Below are 21,804 nucleotides of genomic sequence, written 5' to 3' on the forward strand. Positions count from 1 at the left end.
TCACCATCTGAGCCACCAAGCCAGGAGGTACTCAGTCCAATTTAGGGAATGCGGGTTTGATCCTTGGTCAGGGAATTAAGATCTCACATTCCGTGGGACAGCTGAGCCCAAGCTCTGCAACTAGAGAAGCCCCTGGGCAGTCAAAAAAAGAAAGAAACAAAGAAAGGCATCCAGGGTTAAGGTTAAGTTATCCCAGGAATTTCTGACTAGGTTTTATAACAAGGAGATGAAAGTTAGGAGTTTCCAATTCACAGACAATGGGTCTGTACCTATTCTTTTCTCTCCCCTTTCCCTCCCCTTTCTGCATCTCTCCCTGGGAGGGAAGGAAGGGGTTTTCACCTCCTCCCACCCCTGCCTCCAGCACCTCCCATGTGTAATTGGGTTGTTGTCAGTGGTGAAAGGACCAAGGTCATTCCACAAAGCCCCACTGTAATAGAGAAGAGCAAATCTGACTCCATATTGGATCTGTTTCTTTTATTCTAACCTTTGTATCGCTTTTGCTACAAGTTAATCACTACAAAGGGATGTTGCCTGTAGCTTAAGATATACATAATGGCCCATCTCTGGGAACCCCATCTCCTGTGCCTTAATGTTAAACTAAAATATCTTTGCTCAGTTCACAGGAAACCTCCCGACCAAGCCCACCTAAGAATGATTGCAGGAAGAAAGAAATGAATACATCCCCTCTAGACTGGCCAGAACCAGGAAATGTTTGCAACAACGTATCACCCTTTTTACTTTGCATCCTCACCTCTGCCCCTACTTTTGTTCTATAAAAGAAACTAGCCTCCAAAACCTAGGCAAGATGGTTCTTTGGGACACTTGTCCATCATTGTCTCAGTTTCTGAATTATATTGCTATTCCTTGCGTCAATAATTTGTCTCTGGATTTATTGGTCTGTCATGCGGCCAGCAGTGCAAGCTTGGATTCTGTGACACCGTCAGAGCCAAGGACAGATGGGGGTGCAGCTGAGACCCTTGCTCACTTACTTTTGTCAATCAAGGTGTGTCCCTCTCCTTCCCTCCCTACTCCCCCTAACAGGCTTTGCTGGTGGCTCAGTAGTGAAGAATCCACCTGCAGTGCAGAAGACGCAGGTTCAATCCCTGGGTTGGGAATATTGCCTGAAGAAGACAATGGCACCCTACTCCAGTATTCTTGCCTGGAAAACATGGACAGAGGAGCTTGGTGGGCTACAGTCCATGGACTCAGCAACTAAACGACAACTTCCTCTAACAAACACATTTGCAAGCTTCCAAATGTTACCATTTCTATTAATGCTTAGCAATATCCAAATAACGCTTGCAAAAAATGTGAATACTACGGGGGGTTAAAAAGAGCCAAACAACTGAAATGCAACTGAGTTTTAATATACCTATAAAAAGTACAAAATTATCTGATCATCAGAAGTCCCTCATGATACATTTTACATTTCAAGAAATACAGTACAAGTAAGTAAAGAGTCTGGATAATTTGACAAATTGGATTACACTAGGTCATAGTTTATCTCTGTTATATGTAATCTCTTTTGAACTTTCGGATATATTTGATCCTATAATTTCCCTCCAGATATATAAACATAAATGACACATATCGCAAAAATATGAGAGAACTGGATTTTCTTTTTTTCTTTAAATGTATCATTAATTTCACTAAAGGTTGCTTTTTAAAAATCCTTTATTGCTAATACATTTAAAAATATGGGTATGAAGGATCATTTGAAATTATAATATCTTACATATTTACAATCTTTAACAATATCCAGATGCTTTAATATGCATAATGTTGATTTTTCTAACAACCTTGGTACAGAAGATAAGGCAACAGAAAATCAAAGGTTTAAGGTCACATATAAATAGCAAATTTTAAAACCGAGACCCAAATTTGGGCCTTTCACACCCACCCACTGGTATTTCTCTCCTATCAAGTGGTAAATTGAATTCCTATCATGAGCAAGAGGATAGAGAAGGTGACATTTTATGAGCACACTCTTATTTTACAAGTCAATTTTGTAAGTTATCATTCAAATTCCTCAATATTCTTCATGATTTCCATGTACTTCTATTCTTACCCATGTATTATGTTAAATGAATTAGATAACCTCAAAAAAGCCAGAAAGAAACCTCAGAACTTCCTGCTGTGCTTTTCAAGGCAGCTCAATAGTTCAGTTTAAATAAGACTTTAATGTTTTTTAAACATCTATTATAGAAAACCATACTAAAAGTAAGTTCTTCATTTCACATTCTAAGATCTAACTCTAATCTGAGGGAAAGAAAAAGATGGGGATGAGAATATATTGACAGTGTAAGGACAAAAATCCATTTATAAGTCTTGTCTTTGTCCATTTGCAGCTGTCTCCCATTTCTGTTCTTTTAGGCAGACAGAGCATCTAAACCCAGTCCAGTCTCACTACCATGAGATGCATCCTTAAGTCTGAATTCACCCTTCTCTGCAGTTGGGTGTAGTAAGTGTTAGGGTCTTCAAAAGATCCAGCTAAATGAGCATTTATAGTCATGTAACATCTGTTCTGGAAAATTAAGTTCTTGGAATAAAATAACCTTATAAATTAACTGAAACACACAGACCTCAGATGTTTTTGAACATGTGAGTATCAACCCAATCAAGCAAGACACCATGTGAGCAATTAAGTATTTGCCCATTATGATTATAATTGTAGTTCACAGTATGCCCAATCTTCATCCACAGGTTCTTCATACAATCTGATTCAGCAAATGTGGTATCAGTTGTGGAAATGTTTCCCAGGGAAATGTTTGCACTCCAACATGTTCTTAAAAGTTGATAGAATGGATTTCTCATAAGGCAAAACCATAAACAAGTTTTGGGTTTGATGGCCACAGAATCTATGTGCACCATATGTCAATGTCTTATTCAAAGGGAGGTGTTTGATACAATTTGCTGCATCAGTGAATGTATAAATGAATGAACGAGAATTACAAAGGAATTTGCAATTTGTACATGGCCAAAAGAACCCAAGTCCTGCTCTAGTGACCGAACCAATGCAATCTTCCTGCCATACTCGGTGGAGATTTCGAATCATCCAGTCACATCCCACTCCTCTCTGCTTAATTATATGAACCACTGGCCCCACTAGAGTAGTACAGAAACAAACAAGAAATGGAGGAGCGAGAAAACCCTAGAGCCTAGCTTTCACTTTTAACCTGATTTTTTTGGCTTCCAGGGTTGCTGCTCATTAAACAGGAAAAAAAATGTTTGCAATTTTCAGAACACTTTGCATGTTAACTCATTCCAGATGCAAACAACTTTCAAGGCAAAAATCACTGGAGGGTTCGTGGTGAAGAGGGCCTAGTTACCGAATGAGGTCACATAAAAATTGAAAAAACACTAAAGAATAAATAGTCCAATGCTGTCCCAGGGGCATGAGCTATGCAACCCAAGTAAAAATTAAAACCAAATTACAGTCACTAATCAGCATTGCATAACGCATCCGACTCATTTGCATACAATGCAATTATCCTGATAGATGCTGAACTCAACACACCCAGCTGGGTTAGAGTGTCCCCAAGGACGTGAGCCACTGGGCTTTTTCCCTGTGCGTTGGCTGCATTCCCTCATGACCACGACAGCAAATAAAAACCACTCACCAGCGCCGCACAGCGCCGCTAGACTTTGAACATTTGAAATAAAAATGATGCAGATCCATGCATGGGTCACATTCAGGCCTCCTCAGAAACAAGAAACAGGCTGATTCTGGGTCAGTGCTCCATTTCTAGAACATCCTATTTGATCTCGAGTTTTAGAAAACCACAGTCATCTTATGCTATATAAAGAATTCTTCTTCTGCTTCTTTTGCTTCACCTTGGACTGGCAGAGGAAGGGGACATTTTGAGAGTATCTTCTTAGCACCAAGGTCCCTTTGGCCAGCAAGTGACAGGGAGTGAACCCTTTCCTTAAAGATCCTGTTGTTTTTGGAAGCAGCTGACCTTGAGAAAGAAGTTGACAAGCAGGATGGTGGCTGGTGGGTGGGAAGATTCCTCGGAAATCTGCTCGCAAAAGATGGCCTGGGTTCAGAACTGACGACAGTGAATCCAGTGTCAACATTGGTCTCTGCCTCCAGCTTCTCGAAGCTGTTTTCCCGGCCAAAGACCTTCATTCTGGCCCCGGGTTCGAGGTGAAGAGAAGCCAGTTGCGGCTGGGTGTCTGTGGCTGGGCTGCTGGGCTGACCTGAGCCACTAGGGCTTTGCCACGAAGTGCCACCGGAACCGTCTGACGCTGGCCTCCCACCAGGCTCAGGCCGCTCCACGGAGCCCACCTTGAACCTCCTGCCCTGACTCCTTCGACTCCTCAGCTCCAGGGTCCTAATTGCAGAGGCAGGGGTCAGCCTGGAGCTGTGGGGAAGAGTGTCAGCTCCCAAGGTGCCGTTTAGAACAGGAGGCTCGCCATTCCTCACACCAAGTCCTGGATTCAACTGGACCTACGGGACAAGGAGAAGAGTTAATGTTTCCATTAACAAAGTGCCAAGAACAGATTACATCATACTCAGCCTTCTGCCATGCTGCGCTCATGCGGACTTTCAATAAAGTCAGTTGAATTGAATAGAGGTAAGAAGTACAGAACTTCAACGGGATGAGCTGCCACTTTTGCTTCCTGGACATTATGTTCTACCTTTTTATTTAATCCAATAAAGTCTTTCTCTTCCGGAACTGGAATCTGGCTATTTACATATTCAGAAATCGTTCAGGATTGATATTAGACTATGCAATCTAGAGGAGCCTGCATGTCACTAATTTTTACTTGAACTCTATTGGAATTTTACAAGGCTGACCCTTCTCCTTTACATTTGAAGATTTCTCCTTAAATTTCTATGTCAACACATTCTTCTGGGTTTTCTTTATCCATCCACCCCTCTCAGTTTCGTCACAGGACATAGTTCTTCAGTGCTAACCTGGGCCATCTTCTCTTCTCAGTCTGCACACTGTCTCAGGAAAATCTCATTGAATCCCATGCCTTCAACTATTATCTAACTGACGAAGGCATCGGAAAGTCTCATTATAGTTCAGATCCATCTCTTAAGCTTCAGACTTATCTATCCAACTGTCATCCAGATGCAAGCTCCTAAAACTCAACATATCCAAAGCTGAACTCATCGCCCTCCCCTCACTAAATCTATTCTGCTAACTCTTCTCCCTCTCACAGAACCGGGCATCATTTGCTCCATACTAGCCAAGCAAGAGCATCATTTTCCCTTCCTCATCCTTTATGTCACCCATTCCCATGGACTCTGTCTTCCAAAGACTTCTCAGGTCTTCCTGTCCCTCCATGTCCACTGCCATTAACCCTAGGGCAGATGTCAGCATCACTGGTTGAAATACTGCAACAGCCATCTGTAGGGACACTTCATGGGTGGTCCTGGCCTCCCTCTAATCCAATCTCCACTCCACAACCAGAGGAGCTTTGAAAACAGTTTTGATCATATCACCCTCCTGCTTCAAGTGGCTCCCTAATCTTCTTAAGATAAAATCAAATTCCTTAAATAGACCACCATACCCTTCAGGGCTTCCCTGGTGGCTCAGATGGTAAAAAATCTGCCTGCAATGTGGGAGACCCAGGTTCAACTTCTGGGTTGGGAAGATCCCCTGGAGAAGGACATGGTAACCCACTCCAGTGTTCTTGCCTAGAGAATTCCATGGACAGAGGAGCTTGGTGAGCAACAGTCCATGGGGCCTCATAGAGTTAGACACAACTGAACAACTAACACTTTCTTTATTTTTCATACCCTTCATGGCAAATAGATGGGGAACAATGGAAATAATGACAAACTTTATTTTCTTGGGCTCCAAAATCATTGTGAACAGTGACTGCAGCCATGAAATTAAAAGACGCTTTCTCCTTGGAAGAAAAGCTATAACAAACCTAGACAGCGTATTCAAAAACAGAAATATCACTTTGCCAACAAAAATCTATACAGTTAAAGCTATGGTTTTTCCAGTAGTCATGTATGAATTTGACAGTTGGACCATAAAGAAGACCGAGCACCGAAGAAATGATGCTTTCAAATTGTGGTGCTGGAGAAGACTCTTGAGAGTCCCTTGGACAGCAAGGAGATAAAACCAGATAATGCTACAGGAAATCAATCCTGAATATTCATTGGAAGGATTTATGCTGAACCTGAAGCTCCAGTATTTTGGCCATCTGATGTGAAGAGCCGTCTCACTGGAAAAGACCCTGATGCTGGGAAAGATTGAAGGCAGGAGGAGAAGAGGGAAACAGAAGATGAGATGGTTGGGTGGCATCATTAACTCAATGGACATGAGTTTGAGCAAACTCCAGGAGATAGTGAAGGACAGGGAATCCTGGCATGCTGCAGTCCATGAGGTCACAACAAGTTGGACATGACTGAAAAACTGAACAACAACAACAAATACCCTTCACAGTCTGTCCTTTCTTACTCCAGCCTAATTCACCCCTTCTTCCTCTTGTCAAAATTGAGCCTTTTTCAATTCTTGGAACATTATTTGTTCTTTCCTAATGCCAGTGTTTGTGTATATTATTTCGTCTGTCTAGGATATGTTGCCTCTGGCCCTTTTCCCTGCAAACTCTTACCTTTTGTCAACTCCAAGCTTACACATCATTTCCTCCTAGAAGCCTTCTCCGTGTCACTGAATCTGGGTTGTTGTTGTTCAGTCGCTAAGTCGTGTCTGACTCCTTGTGACCCTATGGACTGTAACCAGCCAAGATCCTTTGTCCAAGATTTTTCAGGCAAGAATACTGGTGTAGGTTCCATTTCCTTCTCCAGAGATCTTCCTGGACCAGGGATTGAACCTGTGTCTCCTGCATTGGCAGGCAGATTCTTTACCACTGAGCTACCAGAAAAGAAAGTGAAAGCGAAAGCCACTCAGTGGTGTCTGACTCTTTGCTATTCCATGTAGCCCAGTGAGCTCCTCTGTCCATGGAATTCTCCAAGCAATAACACTGGAGTGGGTTGACATTTCCTTCTCCAGGGGATCTTCCTGACACAGGGATCAAACCTGGGTGTCCTGCATTGCAAGTCGATTCTCTACCATATGAGCCACTAGGGAAGCCATCAGAGGTACCCCTAAATATTGGTTCTGTCACTTATTAGTTGTGGGACTTTAAACAAGCAAATTAATTTTTCTGTACCTTGCTTTCCTTATACATAGAAGGAGATGATAATAAGTACCAATGTCAGAGGGTTGCTGAGAAGTGTAAATTGTAACAGTGCCCAGGACATAGTATTCCTAAACATAAGTTGGTTACTATCATTATCATTAATCATACTACTTGCTGTCCTGGCAGCCTGTACTTTCCATATCCTACTAGTCACCATGCTGTTCTGCAGTTGTGTGCTCAAAGTCTCTGTATCTTCTTCTAGACATTGCCACCTGGAAGAGCTAGGACTTTATAAACCACCTTGATCACTATATCTCCAGTACTTAACACAATGCCCAACATGTGGTAAGTAATCTCTAGATGTCTGTAGGATAAATAAATAAAGCTTCAGTTAAGTTCAGTTGCTCAGTCATGTCCGACTCTTTGCAACCCCATGAATCACAGGCCTCCCTGTCCATCACCAACTCTTGGAGTTTACCCAAACTCATGTCCATCAAATCGGTGATGCCATCCAGCCATCTCATCCTCTGTCGTCCCCTTTGCCTCCTGCCCTCAATGCTTCCCAGCATCAGGGTCTTTTCCGATGAGTCAACTCTTTGCATGAGGTAGCCAAAGTATTGGAGTTTCAGCTTCAACATCAGTCCTTCCAATGAACACCCAGGGCTGAACTCCTTTAGGATGGACTGGTTGGATCTCCTTGCAGTCTAAGGGACTCTCAAGAGTCTTCTCCAACACCACAGTTCAAAAGCATCAATTCTGCAGCGTGTCGGAGCCAGCCGATGAGTCAACACAGGCACAAACGCGGGATTCTTCGGCTTAGAAAGAAACAGACACAGAGACACAGAGAGACACAGACACAGCGGGGCGTTGAGAGGATCACTGCAACCTGTAATGCCAGTGATGCCCGTTTATTTTCACACACAGAATTATATACCCTTATACTATCATCAAAAATCACCTAAGTAACATGCATCAGAAATCACCTTAGTAACATAAATCTATTAATCAAGATCCCATGATTATCTTATGATTTTGTATCTCAGAACTCAGGTAACACCTAGGCAACATAAAGCTATCAATTAAGATCTCATGACTCCGTATCTCAGGACTCAGGTCGTATCTCTGGACTCAGGTCATAAAAGCCATTTGTCCTATGTCAGATTGCTCCGGGGGCTGCAAGAAGTTTCCCTAGTGAACAATAAGAGGTGGCGGGACAGAGAACTATGTCTGGACTTGACCCTTGAATTAACAAAGGCAGCCCCAGCTCTCAAAGCAGAGCCTGCTTGTCAGGTTGCCCTGGAATTAACCCTTGAGTTAACAAGGCAGTTCTTCAAGGCACGTCCTGCTCGCAGGTTGCCCCCCGCAGCTCCCCCTTATTTTTTTACTAAAGCACTGATTTTGTGCTTTAAATGATCAGTATGAATGGCCGCTTTAATGTTAAGCAGCTCTAAAGCTAAACGCTTGATGCAGCATGGAATGAGACACATCAACAGCAGTAAAACGGCCAGTACAACCATAAGACCGAGAATATAATGCCAAAATGTACTCAGGGTAGGAAAATGGGAAAATAGCCCTTCTAGAAATCCATTAACAGTGGAGCCAATATCAGTGTTTGGAGAGAGCGTATTTTCAATGTTTAGAATTTCTTGATGTAACTTTACCAAATCTATAGAAAGGTTATCATGACTCCATATTCCAGCAAGATGAGCTTTAATATGTTGCCATGGTGTATCTGATTTATTATACTCTTTTTGAGTGACACATAACCAGCGCTCGGCTTTCTTCACCATCCAACTCTCACATCCATACATGACTACTGGAAAAACCATAGCCTTGACTAGACAGACCTTTGTTGGCAAAGTAATGTCTCTGCTATTTAATATGCTATCTAGATTGGTCATAACTTTCTTTCCAAGGAGTAAGTGTCTTTTAATTTCATGGTTGCAATCACCATCTGCAGTGATTTTGGAGCCCAAAAAAATAAAGTCTGACACTGTTTCCCCATCTATTTCCCATGAAGTGATGGGACCAGATGCCATGATCTTAGTTTTCTGAACGTTGAGCTTTAAGCCAACTTTTTCACTCTCCTCTCTCACTTTCATCAAGAAGCTTTTTAGTTCTTCTTCACTTTCTGCCATAAGGGTGGTGTCATCTTCATATCTGAGGTTATTGATATTTCTCCCAGCAATCTTGATTCCAGCTTGTGCTTCTTCCAGCCCAGCGTTTCTCATGATGTACTCTGCTTAAAAGTTAAATAAGCAGGGAGATAATATACAGCCTTGACGTACTCCGTTTCCTATTTGGAACCAGTCTGTTGTTCCATGTCCAATTCTAACTGTTGCTTGCTGACCTGCATACAGATTTCTCAAGAGGCAGGTCAAGGTGGTCTGGTATTCCCATCTCTTTCAGAATTTTCCACAGTTTATTGTCATCCACACAGTCAAAGGCTTTGGCATAGTCAATAAAGCAGAAATAGATGTTTTTCTAATGCCTAACAAATTGTTTGTGTGTAGAAATGTATGTCCCCTAATTATTGGCCATTAAGTGGATACAAAGTCTTTTCAAGAAACTGCAGAAGGACATCCATCCTATGGATGGTCATTTCTGCAATCTTTAAGAGAGAGAACATCAACTTTTCCTTTTTTTAAGAGAAGTCCTTAGACCATATGGTAGAAGAAAATACAAGATTTTTACTGTAGAAATGCAGGTTGTGCAGCTGGAGTGAAGAATTTTCAGGAGAAACATAATGCTGAGTGATTGAGATAAATTTCTTGAGAGAAAATGAAGCTTCTCTTGCCAAAGAAGCAATTGAAATGCATTTGTAGAGATTCTGATTATTTAGAGCACATCTTTGTAAGAAATATTTGTAAATTGTTACAGATCGAGAGCTAGGTGTTTTCCAGTTTCAAGGAACATTAGCAAATACCTTGATAAACAGGAAGATTATTTGTCACACATTTGGCTCCAAACACTTGAGAAACAAAAGACTCTGCATCACTGAAACATGATCAAGCTGTTAAGGGAAATCTGACATCATGCAGGGAAAATAATATTGTCTCTTACTAAAAGTGATTCTAAGAAATAGCAAAAGAGGATTTCTCCTACATTGAGGGGAAAAAAAAGACTGTATGGTTCCTACATGTGTGGCCAAAAAAAAATGGCCTTCTTTAAGGGGAAACTAGTTAACCCAAGTCTAACATGCTGGTGTATTATCATAGCCTAACTGACCCACTGAAGCAGAAACTCCAATAATTTGGCCACCTGATGCAAAGAGCTGACTCATTTGAAAAGACCCTGATGCTGGGAAAGATTGAGGGCAGGAGGAGAAGGGGACGACAGAGAATGAGATGGTTGGATGGCATCACTGACTCAATGGACATGAGTTTGAGTGGACTCTGGGAGTTGGTGATGGACAGGGAGGCCTGGCATGCTGAGGTCTATGGGGTTGCAAAGAGTCGGACACGACTGAACAACTGAACTGAACTGACCCATGGAAGAGAAATACCCAACTCCAGCTTCCTCTAGCCTTTCATGTGAGAGAAGTGAAGTATTCAACTCCAGCCCACGCTAGCCATTCTCTTCCACTCAAGAGGAGAGAAAAAATATGTAAACACTTGTGAATTTCATAGTTCAAGGCATAGACTCATTAAGACTGAGACCTAATTTTAGAATGACTCCCTTCCCCCAACTCCTTGCCACCACATTAGTAAAGCGTTATTTACAGCTGTTCCTATGTCTCCTACATCATCCTGGCTATCAGGAAAAAAAAAATTACAAGACATTACAAAAGGTAAAAAGGCACAGTGAAAAGACAGAGCAGTATCAGAACCAGACGTGGCAGGGATGTTGGAATTATCAGGCCAGTATTTAAAATAATTCTGATTAATATGCTAAAGACTCTAATGGATAAAGTAAATAGCATGTAAGAACAGATGGCAATCTGAAAAGAGAGATGGAAATCTTAAAAGAAGAACCAAAAAGATTAAAAAAAAAAAAAAAAAAACCACTGTAACAGAAATAAAGAATGCCTTTAATGGGCTTCTTAGTAGACCAAACACAGCTGAGGAAACAATCTCTGAGCTAGAGGACATATCAATAAAATCCTTGAAAAAGAAAAGCAGAGAGGAAAAAACAGGCTGAAACAAAACCTAAAAATCAGAATGGACAACCTAAAAACTGGGACAACTACAAAAAGAGTAATAGACATATAATGGAAATACCAGAAAAAGAGAAAGAGAACGAAATACTAGAAATATTTGAAACAATACTACTACTACTAAGTCACTTCAGTCGTGTCTGACTCTGTGCGACCCCATAGACAGCAGCCCACCAGGCTCCACGGTCCCTGGGATTCTCCAGGCAAGAACACTGGAGTGGTTGCCATTTCCTTCTCCAATGCATGAGTAAAAAGTGAAAATGAAGTCGCTCAGTCGTGTCCGACTCTTTGCGACCCCACGGACTGCAGCCCCACAGACTGCAGGCTCCTCCGTCCATGGGATTCTCCAGGCAAGAGTACTGGAATGGGTTGCCAGTGCCTTCTCCAATTTAAAACAATAATGACTGAGAATTTCCCCAAATTTATGAAAGTGAAAGTCGCTCAGTCATGTCCTACTCTTTGAGACCCCACGGACTATACAGTCCATGGAATTCTCCAGGCCAGAATACTGGAGCTGGTAGCCTTTCCCTTCTCCAGGGGATCTCCCCAACCTCAGGATCAAACGTAGGTCTCCCTCATTGCAGGCAGATTCTTTACCAGCTGAGCTACCAGGGAAGCTCAAGAATACTGGAGTGGGTAGCCTATCCCTTCTCCAGGGGATCTTCCCAACCCAGGAATTGAACCAGGGTCTTCTGCATTGCAGGTGGATTCTTTACCAGCTGAGCTACCAAGGAAGCCCCCCTAATTTATGTCAGACACCCAACGACAGATACATCCACCAAGGAGTGAGACTGTAAAATGAAAACTGCCAAGTGGAGAATAGGGTAGTCCAAGGTATGCATTCAATAAGTACTTGGTGAATGAATAAACACTGACATTCCTAATCATGTATTCAGACATTCATTCATTACTGAGCATCTACTATGTATACTAATATCAATCTCTCAAAAACACATATCCCAGGCTCTGAGAAGCATCAGACAGTCTGCACTGACAAGAGGTCATGTAGGAAAAGACATGGAGAGACACATAGCATCCTTCTTACACAGACAATAATTATACTACAGTTTCCACTTTACAAAGCACCTCCATGTATATCCCCTGTTTTGATCTCATAATGCAAATTGTACATGTCACTACCATTCAGAGGCTCTATCAGTGACTGCTGATTATAGTCAGGATAAAACAGAAGCTACTTGGCAAGGCTTTTGCTCATTCACTCAAGAATGGTTTTGCCTACTATGTGCCAGACACTGTTGTAGGTACTGGGAATACGGGAGTGTACCAAAAACTGTTCCTGTCCTCATGGTGCTTACCCCCCAGTGGCTGACCACGTGCCTGAGGATGTATCCTCTGCCAACCTGCCCATCCTCTTCCCCCAATCCCCTCCCTTCTCTCCAGCCACATGGGACTATAGGGTGCTTTCTGAACATTATGGCTAAGAAAATGCTATTCTACACATTCTCACCCATCATCTCCTCCATTCAGAACACCTTCCTCTCGTCTCCATCTAGCTACTTCCTTCTGGGCTATCCAGCTCAGGCAGGGCCAGGGCTCACCCAGCAGGGAAGCTTTGCCCACCACTCTCATTGGATCTAGCAAACTCCGCCCCCTGCAACTCCCTCAACACACGTCCATCCTGGCCCCTGAGGAAGGTTACATGTGGAGAAGTGAACTTGTGATTATAACTCTCCCATAAATGCATTCATGCATGCTTAGTCCCTCAGTCTGACTCTTTGAGACCTCGTGGACTGTAGCCCACCAGGCTCCTCTGTCCATGGAGTTCTCCAGGCAAGAATACTGGAGTGGGTTGCCATTCCCTTCTCCAAGGGATCTTCCTGACCCAGGGATTGAACTCGGGTCTCCTGCATTGTATTATTTTTTTTCTTCGGTGGACATCAGTCATTTGTGCTACCCATAATTTGTCCCCTCACTGATCTTCCCTGGGGATCCTTGCTCCCCCTCCCCCAGAAGTCCCAAGAGAGTCTGAGTCCAGAAAAAACCTAAGGACGCAGGAGAGGAGGGCCTCTGCCTCAGAACTATCCACACAACCCCATTCCCCTGAGTGAGTGAGTGCATTCGAGAGAGAAGCGAGTCTGATCCAAGTTGGTCCAACTGACGTGAAGTCCAGAAGTTTCAGGGGACCCTTGTGGGGTGAGGAACTCAAATGGATCATCTTCAGAGTTGCTGGCAGCCAGCTGCTGACCATAGGGGCCTGTCTTGGGAAGTGGCAGAGCTGAGAGTTGGCTCCTAAGCCTGCTTCTTAAGATCCAGGCTACTAACACACAAAAACCAATGTAAGAACAGACTTATGGACACAGGGGCAGGGAAGGAAGGAGAAGATGGGATGTATGGAGAGAGTAACATGGAAGCATATGCACTATCATATGTAAAACAGAGAGCCAATGGGAATTTGCTATATGACTCAGGGAACTCAAACCGGGGCTCTGTAACAATTTAGAGGGGTGGGGTGGAGAGGGAGATTCAAGAGGAGGGGACATATGTACACCTATGGCTGATTCATCTTGATGTTTGACAGAAAACAACAAAATTCTGTAAAGCAATTATCTTTCAATTAAAAGATAAATAAATTTATAAAAAATAAAGAGAAAAAAATTTAATTTTAAAAAAGAAATAAAATTAAGGCTTGTGCATGCATGCGCGCGCGCGCGCGCACACACACACACACACACACACACACACACACACACACACACACACACACACACACACACACACACACACAGCCAATGCATTTACCCCTCACTGTCTCTCCCCACAAGGAAGTTTGCACTGGGTTTCATATCCTGAAAAATTCACCCCATTATAGGAGTGAAGTAGCTATAATGTGTTATCTTATAGTGTATTATATCCAATCCTTTGTACATGAATTCTTCAGGGACTTTTATATGACACCAGAAACAGAAGTTTCCAGAAGATAATCCCCCATTTTGTTTGCAAAAGCCTAACCTCATCGACATTTATCCAAAAAACTATTCTGCACTTCCCAAATTCAACCTAACTTTCCAATGGAGCTAAGCTGTATAAGCCATGATGCAGAAGTAAAAATGTCAGTTAGCCTTTAAAACAGAAATGTGTCTCCTGCTACACACACTTATTACATTTTTGCTCGACAGCAAGATTTGACTTCCAGAGATTAACTAAGACTGAAGGAAAATTTTTAGATGCCTTGCAAATTAGTGAGTTATATAATAGGCAACTAACAGAAACAGTGCCTATTCGCCTTATGTGAATGAGAAGGTAAAGGATTTAGAGATCATTTCATATAGAATCAGTATGACTCATATTTTATTAATAACTCAAAGCTGATGAGAACAAAATTAATCAAAGGGAAAGATAATTCATCTTCTAGCCTGTTTTTACCTTATCCAGTAGGTCTTAAAGCACTTCCTGACCATTTCTCAAGGACAGAAACTTTTCTGTGAATATCATGTACACCTCCCTGCCTGTACACATTTACAGAATACTGGACTATAGTGGTTAACTGCCTGGTTTTAGAGCAAGGTAAACACTTAATCTTGGGTCTTGGGCAAGTAACTGGTACCTCTGCTCCTTGGTTTTGTCTTTTGTAAAACTTCCTAGGTTGCAAGAAGGACTAAATAAAATAATCAAAGTGAAATACTTAGTCTAGGGATAATATAAACAATAAGAGCTAACATTGCTTTCTGGGCACTATCTTAAGCTCTTTATATGTGTCAAGTCACTTAATGTAAATAACAACCTGTCCTCTAGGAAGATGTTATACTACCCTCATTGTGCTAATGAAGGAAGCAAGGTTCAAAAATCATGGAGCCACTAAGTGGCAAGGTTCAACTGCCACATAATATAGTATAAGAAATGACACATGGTAACTGTAATGATTATGCTTGCTTTCAGTAGGATGCTTACCAGAAGATTTTTGATTTCAAGCTTTTCTCAATTTTGAAGGGTTCTAACTGTCTAACTTGATTTGGGGTAAAATTTGATAGTGATGCAAGATGCTTAAAAGTTAAGTCAACAGGATGGCATATTTAACATTTGTTGTTGTTTTTGTTTTATTCACTAAGTCATGTCTGACTCTCTGTGACCCCACGGACTATATAGCCTACGAAGCTCCTCTGTCCATGGGATTCTCCAGGCAAGCATACTGAAGTGGGTTGCCATTTCCTTCTCCAGGAGATCTTCCCAACCCAAGGCTCGAACCCATGTCTCCTACATTGGCAGGCAGATTCTTTATAACTGAGCCACTAGGGTAGCCCAACATACTTAACATTCCCAACTTTAATTATAACTTCAGCTTTCTTAGGTTCACATGGAAAGAACTAACGAAATTTCTGAACTGAAAGAGTGGGCAAAATATTGGTGTCTAGTTGAAGAGCATGGTTAAAGAAAAATCTGAAAAATGGGATGTTGTCTGAGTCTACTGCAAACTACTTGTGTAAGATACCAGCTCACAGCATCTGAACTTCCTTATCTGTCAGATGAGGGGATTCGATTAAATCAGTGACTCTCAACTGTGCTACAAGTTACATAATAGCATTATCCAAGGAGATTTCAAAAAATACCCAAGCCTGGGTGCACCCAAAGATTTCAATCTAACTGATCTGGGGTGAAGTCATGACATGAGAAGGTTTGAAAGCTCCCCAGAGATCCTGGTATGCAAACAAGGTTGAGAACCACGACATTACGTCATCTCTTGGCTGTCAAATCACAGGGCTACATGGGCATCTAGAGATCACAGAGACCAAACAGACATACCTGAAGCAGAATCTTGTTGCCGTCATAGTCCTGTGTTTGCCACCGGGTGCGGCTGATGGGGACGCAGGGATGGGGTAGAAGAGGCACTAACTGGCCAATCTCTTGGACCTTGAACTGCAACACCGAAGCCTCCTTGGGGTCCACCGATGTTCCGAGGGGCAGCTGCTTCAGGGAGAGCTGCAGGGCAAAGGTCCCAGTGGAGTAGAGCACGAAGACACAGAAGCTGCTCTTTTGCAAGGTGGCTTCTCTCTGCAGGATCATTGTGTAGAGCCGGATGGCGTCCTCGTAGTTATCAAAACTGCAGTAGAGTGTCACTCTCAGGATCTCGGTGCCACAGTACACCTGCCTCACGCCCCAAATGGGCATCTGGCTGTCCAGACTGTAGAATTCCTGATTGGCAAGAATGTAGGGGCAGGGTCTTCCCTGGGCGTTCTGAGCGGGGTAGCACTGCCACGGCCAATGCTGTAGGGAGTCAAGCACGCGCAAGAGCCTCTCCTCTCCGAGGCTCTCCTGCAAGAAAAGCAGAACAGACATCCCCGGGAAGCGTGACCGCTTGGAGTGGCCCTTGTCGTAGTATTTCACTGGACTGGCCCGCTCGGACACAAGAAAGAGACGGATATCTGGGCAAACGCAATCCAGGAGCCGATCCAGGGTTTGCTGCAAAAGCAAGCCCTGCCCGGCGTTGGCCAGGAGGTGGACAGTCATGACCGGTGGCTCTGGTGTCTCATCCATCATGGATGCTGAGGATGACAAGGGATGCCGGTGAGTGGGGCCCACGCGTCCAGCTTCTGAAATGAATTGGAGGGGCAGGAGGTTCCCACACTCAGCCTTCAGCCCAACAGGAAAGCCTCAGGACTTCAGAGCCATGCTCTTACCCTGTGCTGCTGGTTGCTGCTGGTCCCACTGTGAGAGAATCTCCGCAGATTCAGGGACAACAGCCTCCACGCCACACACACCAGCAACGGGGTCCATGTCATCCAGCCGGTGTATAATGTAACTGCGAGTGCGGGGCTGTGTCAGGCACTCCCTGGGTTTCTGTTTGACCTAAAAGCCTATAATCCAGAGAAACACTCGAGTGGGTGGTTCTTACAGACACTCGGTAAAGGAAATGACCAGGCAAAAAGGAATATGAGTCGGCTGTGAGAGGCTGATAGCAATCTGTTTAGTTGAAAAGACATCCATTTTCTGGACCCACAATGAGTTCTGGTTTCCTCCTTCCCTCCCTCCCTGTTTACAGTAGCCCGCCGGGCCACCTGAACACAATGACTGCTTTAAAACAATCCTCCCAACTTGTCCCTTGGCCAGGAATTTCCCCCTTTGTCTTTTTATTTTCTTCTTGAACAATGGATGCCCGGGCTTTGAAGAGAAGTTATTATATCCAAATAATTTTAACTGTTCACTGAAAACGATTCTCTCTGCTGCCAAGTATATTCAAAAGATATTTACTCAAGCTCATTCTTTAGAAAGAGTGAGAGCTTTCTAAGGTCAATAATAATCCCTGTTCACTGTTGAGGATTTACTACATACTGGTCATAAACTGTTTTTAGAACTTGACGTAAATTGGTTTAATCCTCCAGCAAACCTACGAAGAGACCATTGTCCCCAAATTACTGAGAAGGAAACTGAAGCACAGAAAAGCACACAACTTGCTCAAGATCTCAGAGCTAAAAGTGGCCGAGGGAACATTTGAATCCAGGAACTGAGTGAGTGGCCCTCCTGTGAGTCAGGGAGAAGGTACCTCTCTGGGGCCGAATGTCCCAGACTGGACTTTCTCCCTGCGTATAAGGAAAGGCTGCCCAAGCAAGTTCTCATTAAGGACATTTATTTCTCAGAGACTCTGTGTGCTGTTGAATCTTGAACTGAATAATCTTCAATAAGAACATCCAAGCTCTAAATATATAGACTTCCCTGGTGGCTCAGATGGTAAAGAATCTGCAATGTAGGAGACCTGGGTTTGATCCCTGGGTTGGGAAGATCCCCTGGAGAAGGAAAAGGGTACCCACTCCAGTATTCTGGCCTGGAGAATTCCATGGACTGTATAATCCATGGGGTCACAAAGAGTCGGACATGACTGAGCAAATTTCACACTCACATAGTGGAACATTATGTGACTTAATGTTTCACAAATTAAAAAGCACTTCTGTGATGAAAAACAAAACACAATAAAGTTAGGGTATAACTTACTCTAGCTTCATCTTATATATGTTGATTGCTTTAATAGTACAAGAATCAAATTTAACATCACATATTGTTATCTGTAGGGCTTCCCTGATGGCTCAGGTGGTAAAGTGAGCGCCTGCAACTCAGGAGACCTGGGTTCGATCCCTGGGTTGGGAAGGTCCCCTGGAGAAGGAAATGGCAACTCACTCCAGTTTTCTTGCCTGGGAAATCCCATGGATGAAGGAGCCTGGTAGGCTACAGTCCATGGGGTCACAGAGTTCTGTCTTGGGTGGCCCTACACGGCATGGCTCATAGTTTCATTGAGTTAGACAAGGCTGTGATCCATGTGATCAGATTGGTTAGTTTTCTGTGATTGTAGTTTTCAGTCTGTCTGTCCTCTGATGGAGAAGGATAAGAGGTTTATGGAAGCTTCCTGATGGGAGAAACTGACTGAAGGGGAAACTGGGTCTTGTTCTAACGGGCAGGGCCACACTCAGTAAATCTTTAATCCAATTTTCTGTTGATGGGTGAAGCTGCGTTCCCTCCCTGCTACTTATCTGGGGCCAAATAACCTCAGATATAAGATCATGGCATCTGGTCCCATCACTTCATGGCAAATAGATGGGGAAACAGTGGCAGACTTTATTTTGGGGGGCTCCAAAATCACTGCAGATGGTGACTTCAGCCATGAAATTAAAAGATGCTTACTCATTGGAGAAAAGTTGTGACCAACCTAGACAGCATATTAAAAAGCAGAGACATGACTTTGCCAACAAAGGTCCATCTAGTCAAGCCTATGGTTTTTCCAGTAGTCATGTATGGATTTAAGAGTTGGACTATAAAGAAAGTTGAGCACCAAAGAACTGATACTTTTGAACTGTGGTGCTGGAGAAGACTCTTGAGAGTCCCTTGGACAGCAAGGAGATCCAATCAGTCCATCCTAATGGAAATCAGTACTGAATATTCATTGGAAGGACTGATGCTGAACCTGAAATTCCAATACTTTGGCCACCTGATGCGAAGATCTGACTCATTTGAAAAGACTCTGATGCTGGGAAAGATTGAAGGTGGGAGAAGAAGGGGACAACAGAGGATGAGATGTTTGAATGGCATCACCGACTCAATGGACATGAGTCTGAGCAAACTCCAGGAGTTGGTGATGGACAGGGAGGCCTGCATGCTGCAGTCCATGGGGTCGAAAAGAGTCAGACATGACAGCAACTGAACTGAACTGAACTGAACTGTTATCTGTGGGCTTCCCTGGTGGCTCAGATGGTAAAGAATGTGCCTGCAATGCGGGAGACCTGGGTGCCATCCCTGGGTTGGGAAGATACCCTGGGGGAGAGCATGGCAACCCACTCCAGTATTCTTGCCTGGAGAACCCCCATGGACAGAGGAAACTGGCGGTGGCAGACTACAGTCCATGGGCCCCAAAGAGTTGGACACGACTGAGCAACTAGGCACAGCACTGTTATCTGCAGAAGGGAATCATTTCTATTCAGATTTTTTTTCCTTTTTTAATTTTTATATATTTATTTTTGGCTGGGCTGGGTCTTCCTCCCTCTTGTTGTGGTGAGCAGGAACCAGTCTCTCATTGCGGTGTGTGGGCTTCTCATTGCTGTGGCTTCTCTTGTTTCAGAGCATGGGTTCCAGGGTGCGTGGTTCTCAGTAGCTGCAGCACGTGTGCTCAGTAGTTGTGGCGCATGGGTTTAGTTGCTCTGTGACACATGGAATTCTCCCAGACCAGGGACAAACCCGTGTCCCCTGCATTGGCAGGGCTCTCCACCACTGAGCCAGGGAAGCCCCTCAAATTTCCTTCCTAAATCTAACCTATACTTTTAATCATTTGAGTTTTGTAAATCCTATACATTTTGCGTTGGAAAAATCTATAAATACAGTTTATTACAGATACATTGATTTTTAATTACCACCTGTGATTCAGTAATTGAATTCATTTTGCTCCAACTTTCCAAAAATCATTAGACTTTTTAAAGGCATTATAGCTCTGAAGCTTTAAAAAAAAATTTTCTTAATTTAGGTTCCACAATGGCACATGAAGACAGTAACTTTCTCATTCCTCAGTACAATTACCCTTTTCTTTCAGCTGTCCTTCACTCACAGAGCTGATGCAGGCATTCAAGACTTTAGACACGGTTTTTGGAACAGTCTTTGCCATTCTAGAAATAACTCTAAAGATTCGAGAAGAAAAATTATACCCCTGAGACAAAGATACTAATTCACAACATTTTGTAGAAGGCAAGTGTTTAAGCCCTTATATAGAAAAGGTTTCCCTCCTTGATGTTGTTTTAATCGTCCATCTAGCATTAAAACATTATTTTTTCCTCATGAGGTTGTCATTTCTGTCAGGACTGAAAAGATTTCTTTAATCTGATGGCTGCCTAAGCGTCAAGAAACAGGTGGATGGGGGGAGGGGGCCACCAACCTCCCTTCTGACTGGCTGCCTCTGCGGTTATTATTTCTCCAAGAACAACCTAAAATATCTACCCCTTCCCACCCCTCACCCCCGGTAATGGCCTCATAGCCCCCTCCACCCTTCACAGTGCCCAGATTCAGCTGGGTTCCACAGCACTCTTCATTTGTACACACTGCCTCTGTTGAAAGCACAGGTGGAAATATTAGGGGAAGTCATCAGCTTTGCCTCCCAGTACCTGGACAGCTGACACTCTATTCACTAACTTTTTCCCTGAAACGTGGGAAAGATGCCCAGGTATCTGTCAATCACCAGCTTCTGGACGGCAGCCAACTGGTCAACTCTTCATAGCAAAGTGGAGAAACTGGTGACAGGCACTGCCAGGAACTCTAAGAAATCAGCTAGTTAAGAGGGTTTGTTGGAACTCACAGACGTCCTCTGGGATTTGTCCCTATGGTAAATCTCATAAATACACCAGAGACATTCAAACCCTGAGATCCCACCCGCACCCCAAGAAAACTTCGAGCTTCTTTCTCTCTTTATAAAATTTGTCTCTTTATCCCACATGTTGACAGTCAGCCACTTGCCCACAGCAGAGAATAGATAATCACCAAGTCTTGCTTTGGAGAAGCAACTTCAGTTATGTCATCAGGGATCAAGGTTACTACAGGATGCATGGAAGCTCCTAGGAGGAGCCACCAACCTAGACAAGAGGGTCAAGGAAGACCAAGGAAGAGGAGATGCTGGGACACCCCCTCCCCTCCATCTTTCTCCCCATGTATCCAGAGAGATACTGAGCATCTTGACTTTTATCACTCTGAATGGCATTAACCTGAAGCCCATCTGAGCAAGCTGTGGGCTGGCCGTGGACCTCAGCGTGGCTGAACATTACAATCACCTGGGTGCTTTTCAAGAGATTTTGCCCAAGCCCAGTTGCAAGCCAATTCTATCAGAACCTCTGCCTGATCTCATTAACCTGCCTTATGATATTACCCTCTGAATATCTCTAAAATCTGCCCACTTCTCCCCACTTTTATCATCACACATGGGACTGTATCATACCCTGAAGCAACCGCCACAGGTACTTTCTAGCCTCTTCTAACCTGTTCTTCATGATGCAAAAAGAGGGCATTTTTGAAACACACGTCACTAAACACGTCATAACCCTTGCTTAAAATCCTTCAGTGCCATC

General features: G+C 43.4%; 1 protein-coding gene across 1 annotated transcript; it reads right to left on the bottom strand.

Moving 5' to 3' along the window:
- Positions 1-1,346: 1,346 nt before the first annotated feature.
- Positions 1,347-17,083, bottom strand: FAM124B (family with sequence similarity 124 member B). The gene is made up of 2 exons (XM_081575830.1): positions 16,022-17,083; positions 1,347-4,450 (listed from the first exon to the last, which is right to left on the bottom strand). The coding sequence occupies exons 1-2, from the start codon at positions 16,754-16,756 to the stop codon at positions 3,797-3,799; spliced, it is 1,389 nt and encodes a 462-aa protein (XP_081431956.1). The 5' UTR covers positions 16,757-17,083; the 3' UTR covers positions 1,347-3,796.
- Between the last annotated feature and the right edge of the window lie 4,721 nt (positions 17,084-21,804).

This window comes from Giraffa tippelskirchi, chromosome 3 (assembly GCF_054371585.1).
Source record: "Giraffa tippelskirchi isolate mGirTip1 chromosome 3, T2T-mGirTip1v1.2.pri, whole genome shotgun sequence".
Lineage (NCBI taxonomy): Eukaryota > Metazoa > Chordata > Mammalia > Artiodactyla > Giraffidae > Giraffa > Giraffa tippelskirchi.

Bases quoted from the DNA above. Each gene is read 5' to 3' on its own strand.
- FAM124B (XM_081575830.1), bottom strand. From the start codon at position 16,756: ATGATGGATGAGACACCAGAGCCACCGGTCATGACTGTCCACCTCCTG. The intron at 4,451-16,021 runs GTATGTCTGTTT...CTTGTCCCGTAG, and splicing joins GCAACAAGATTCTGCTTCAG to GTCCAGTTGAATCCAGGACT.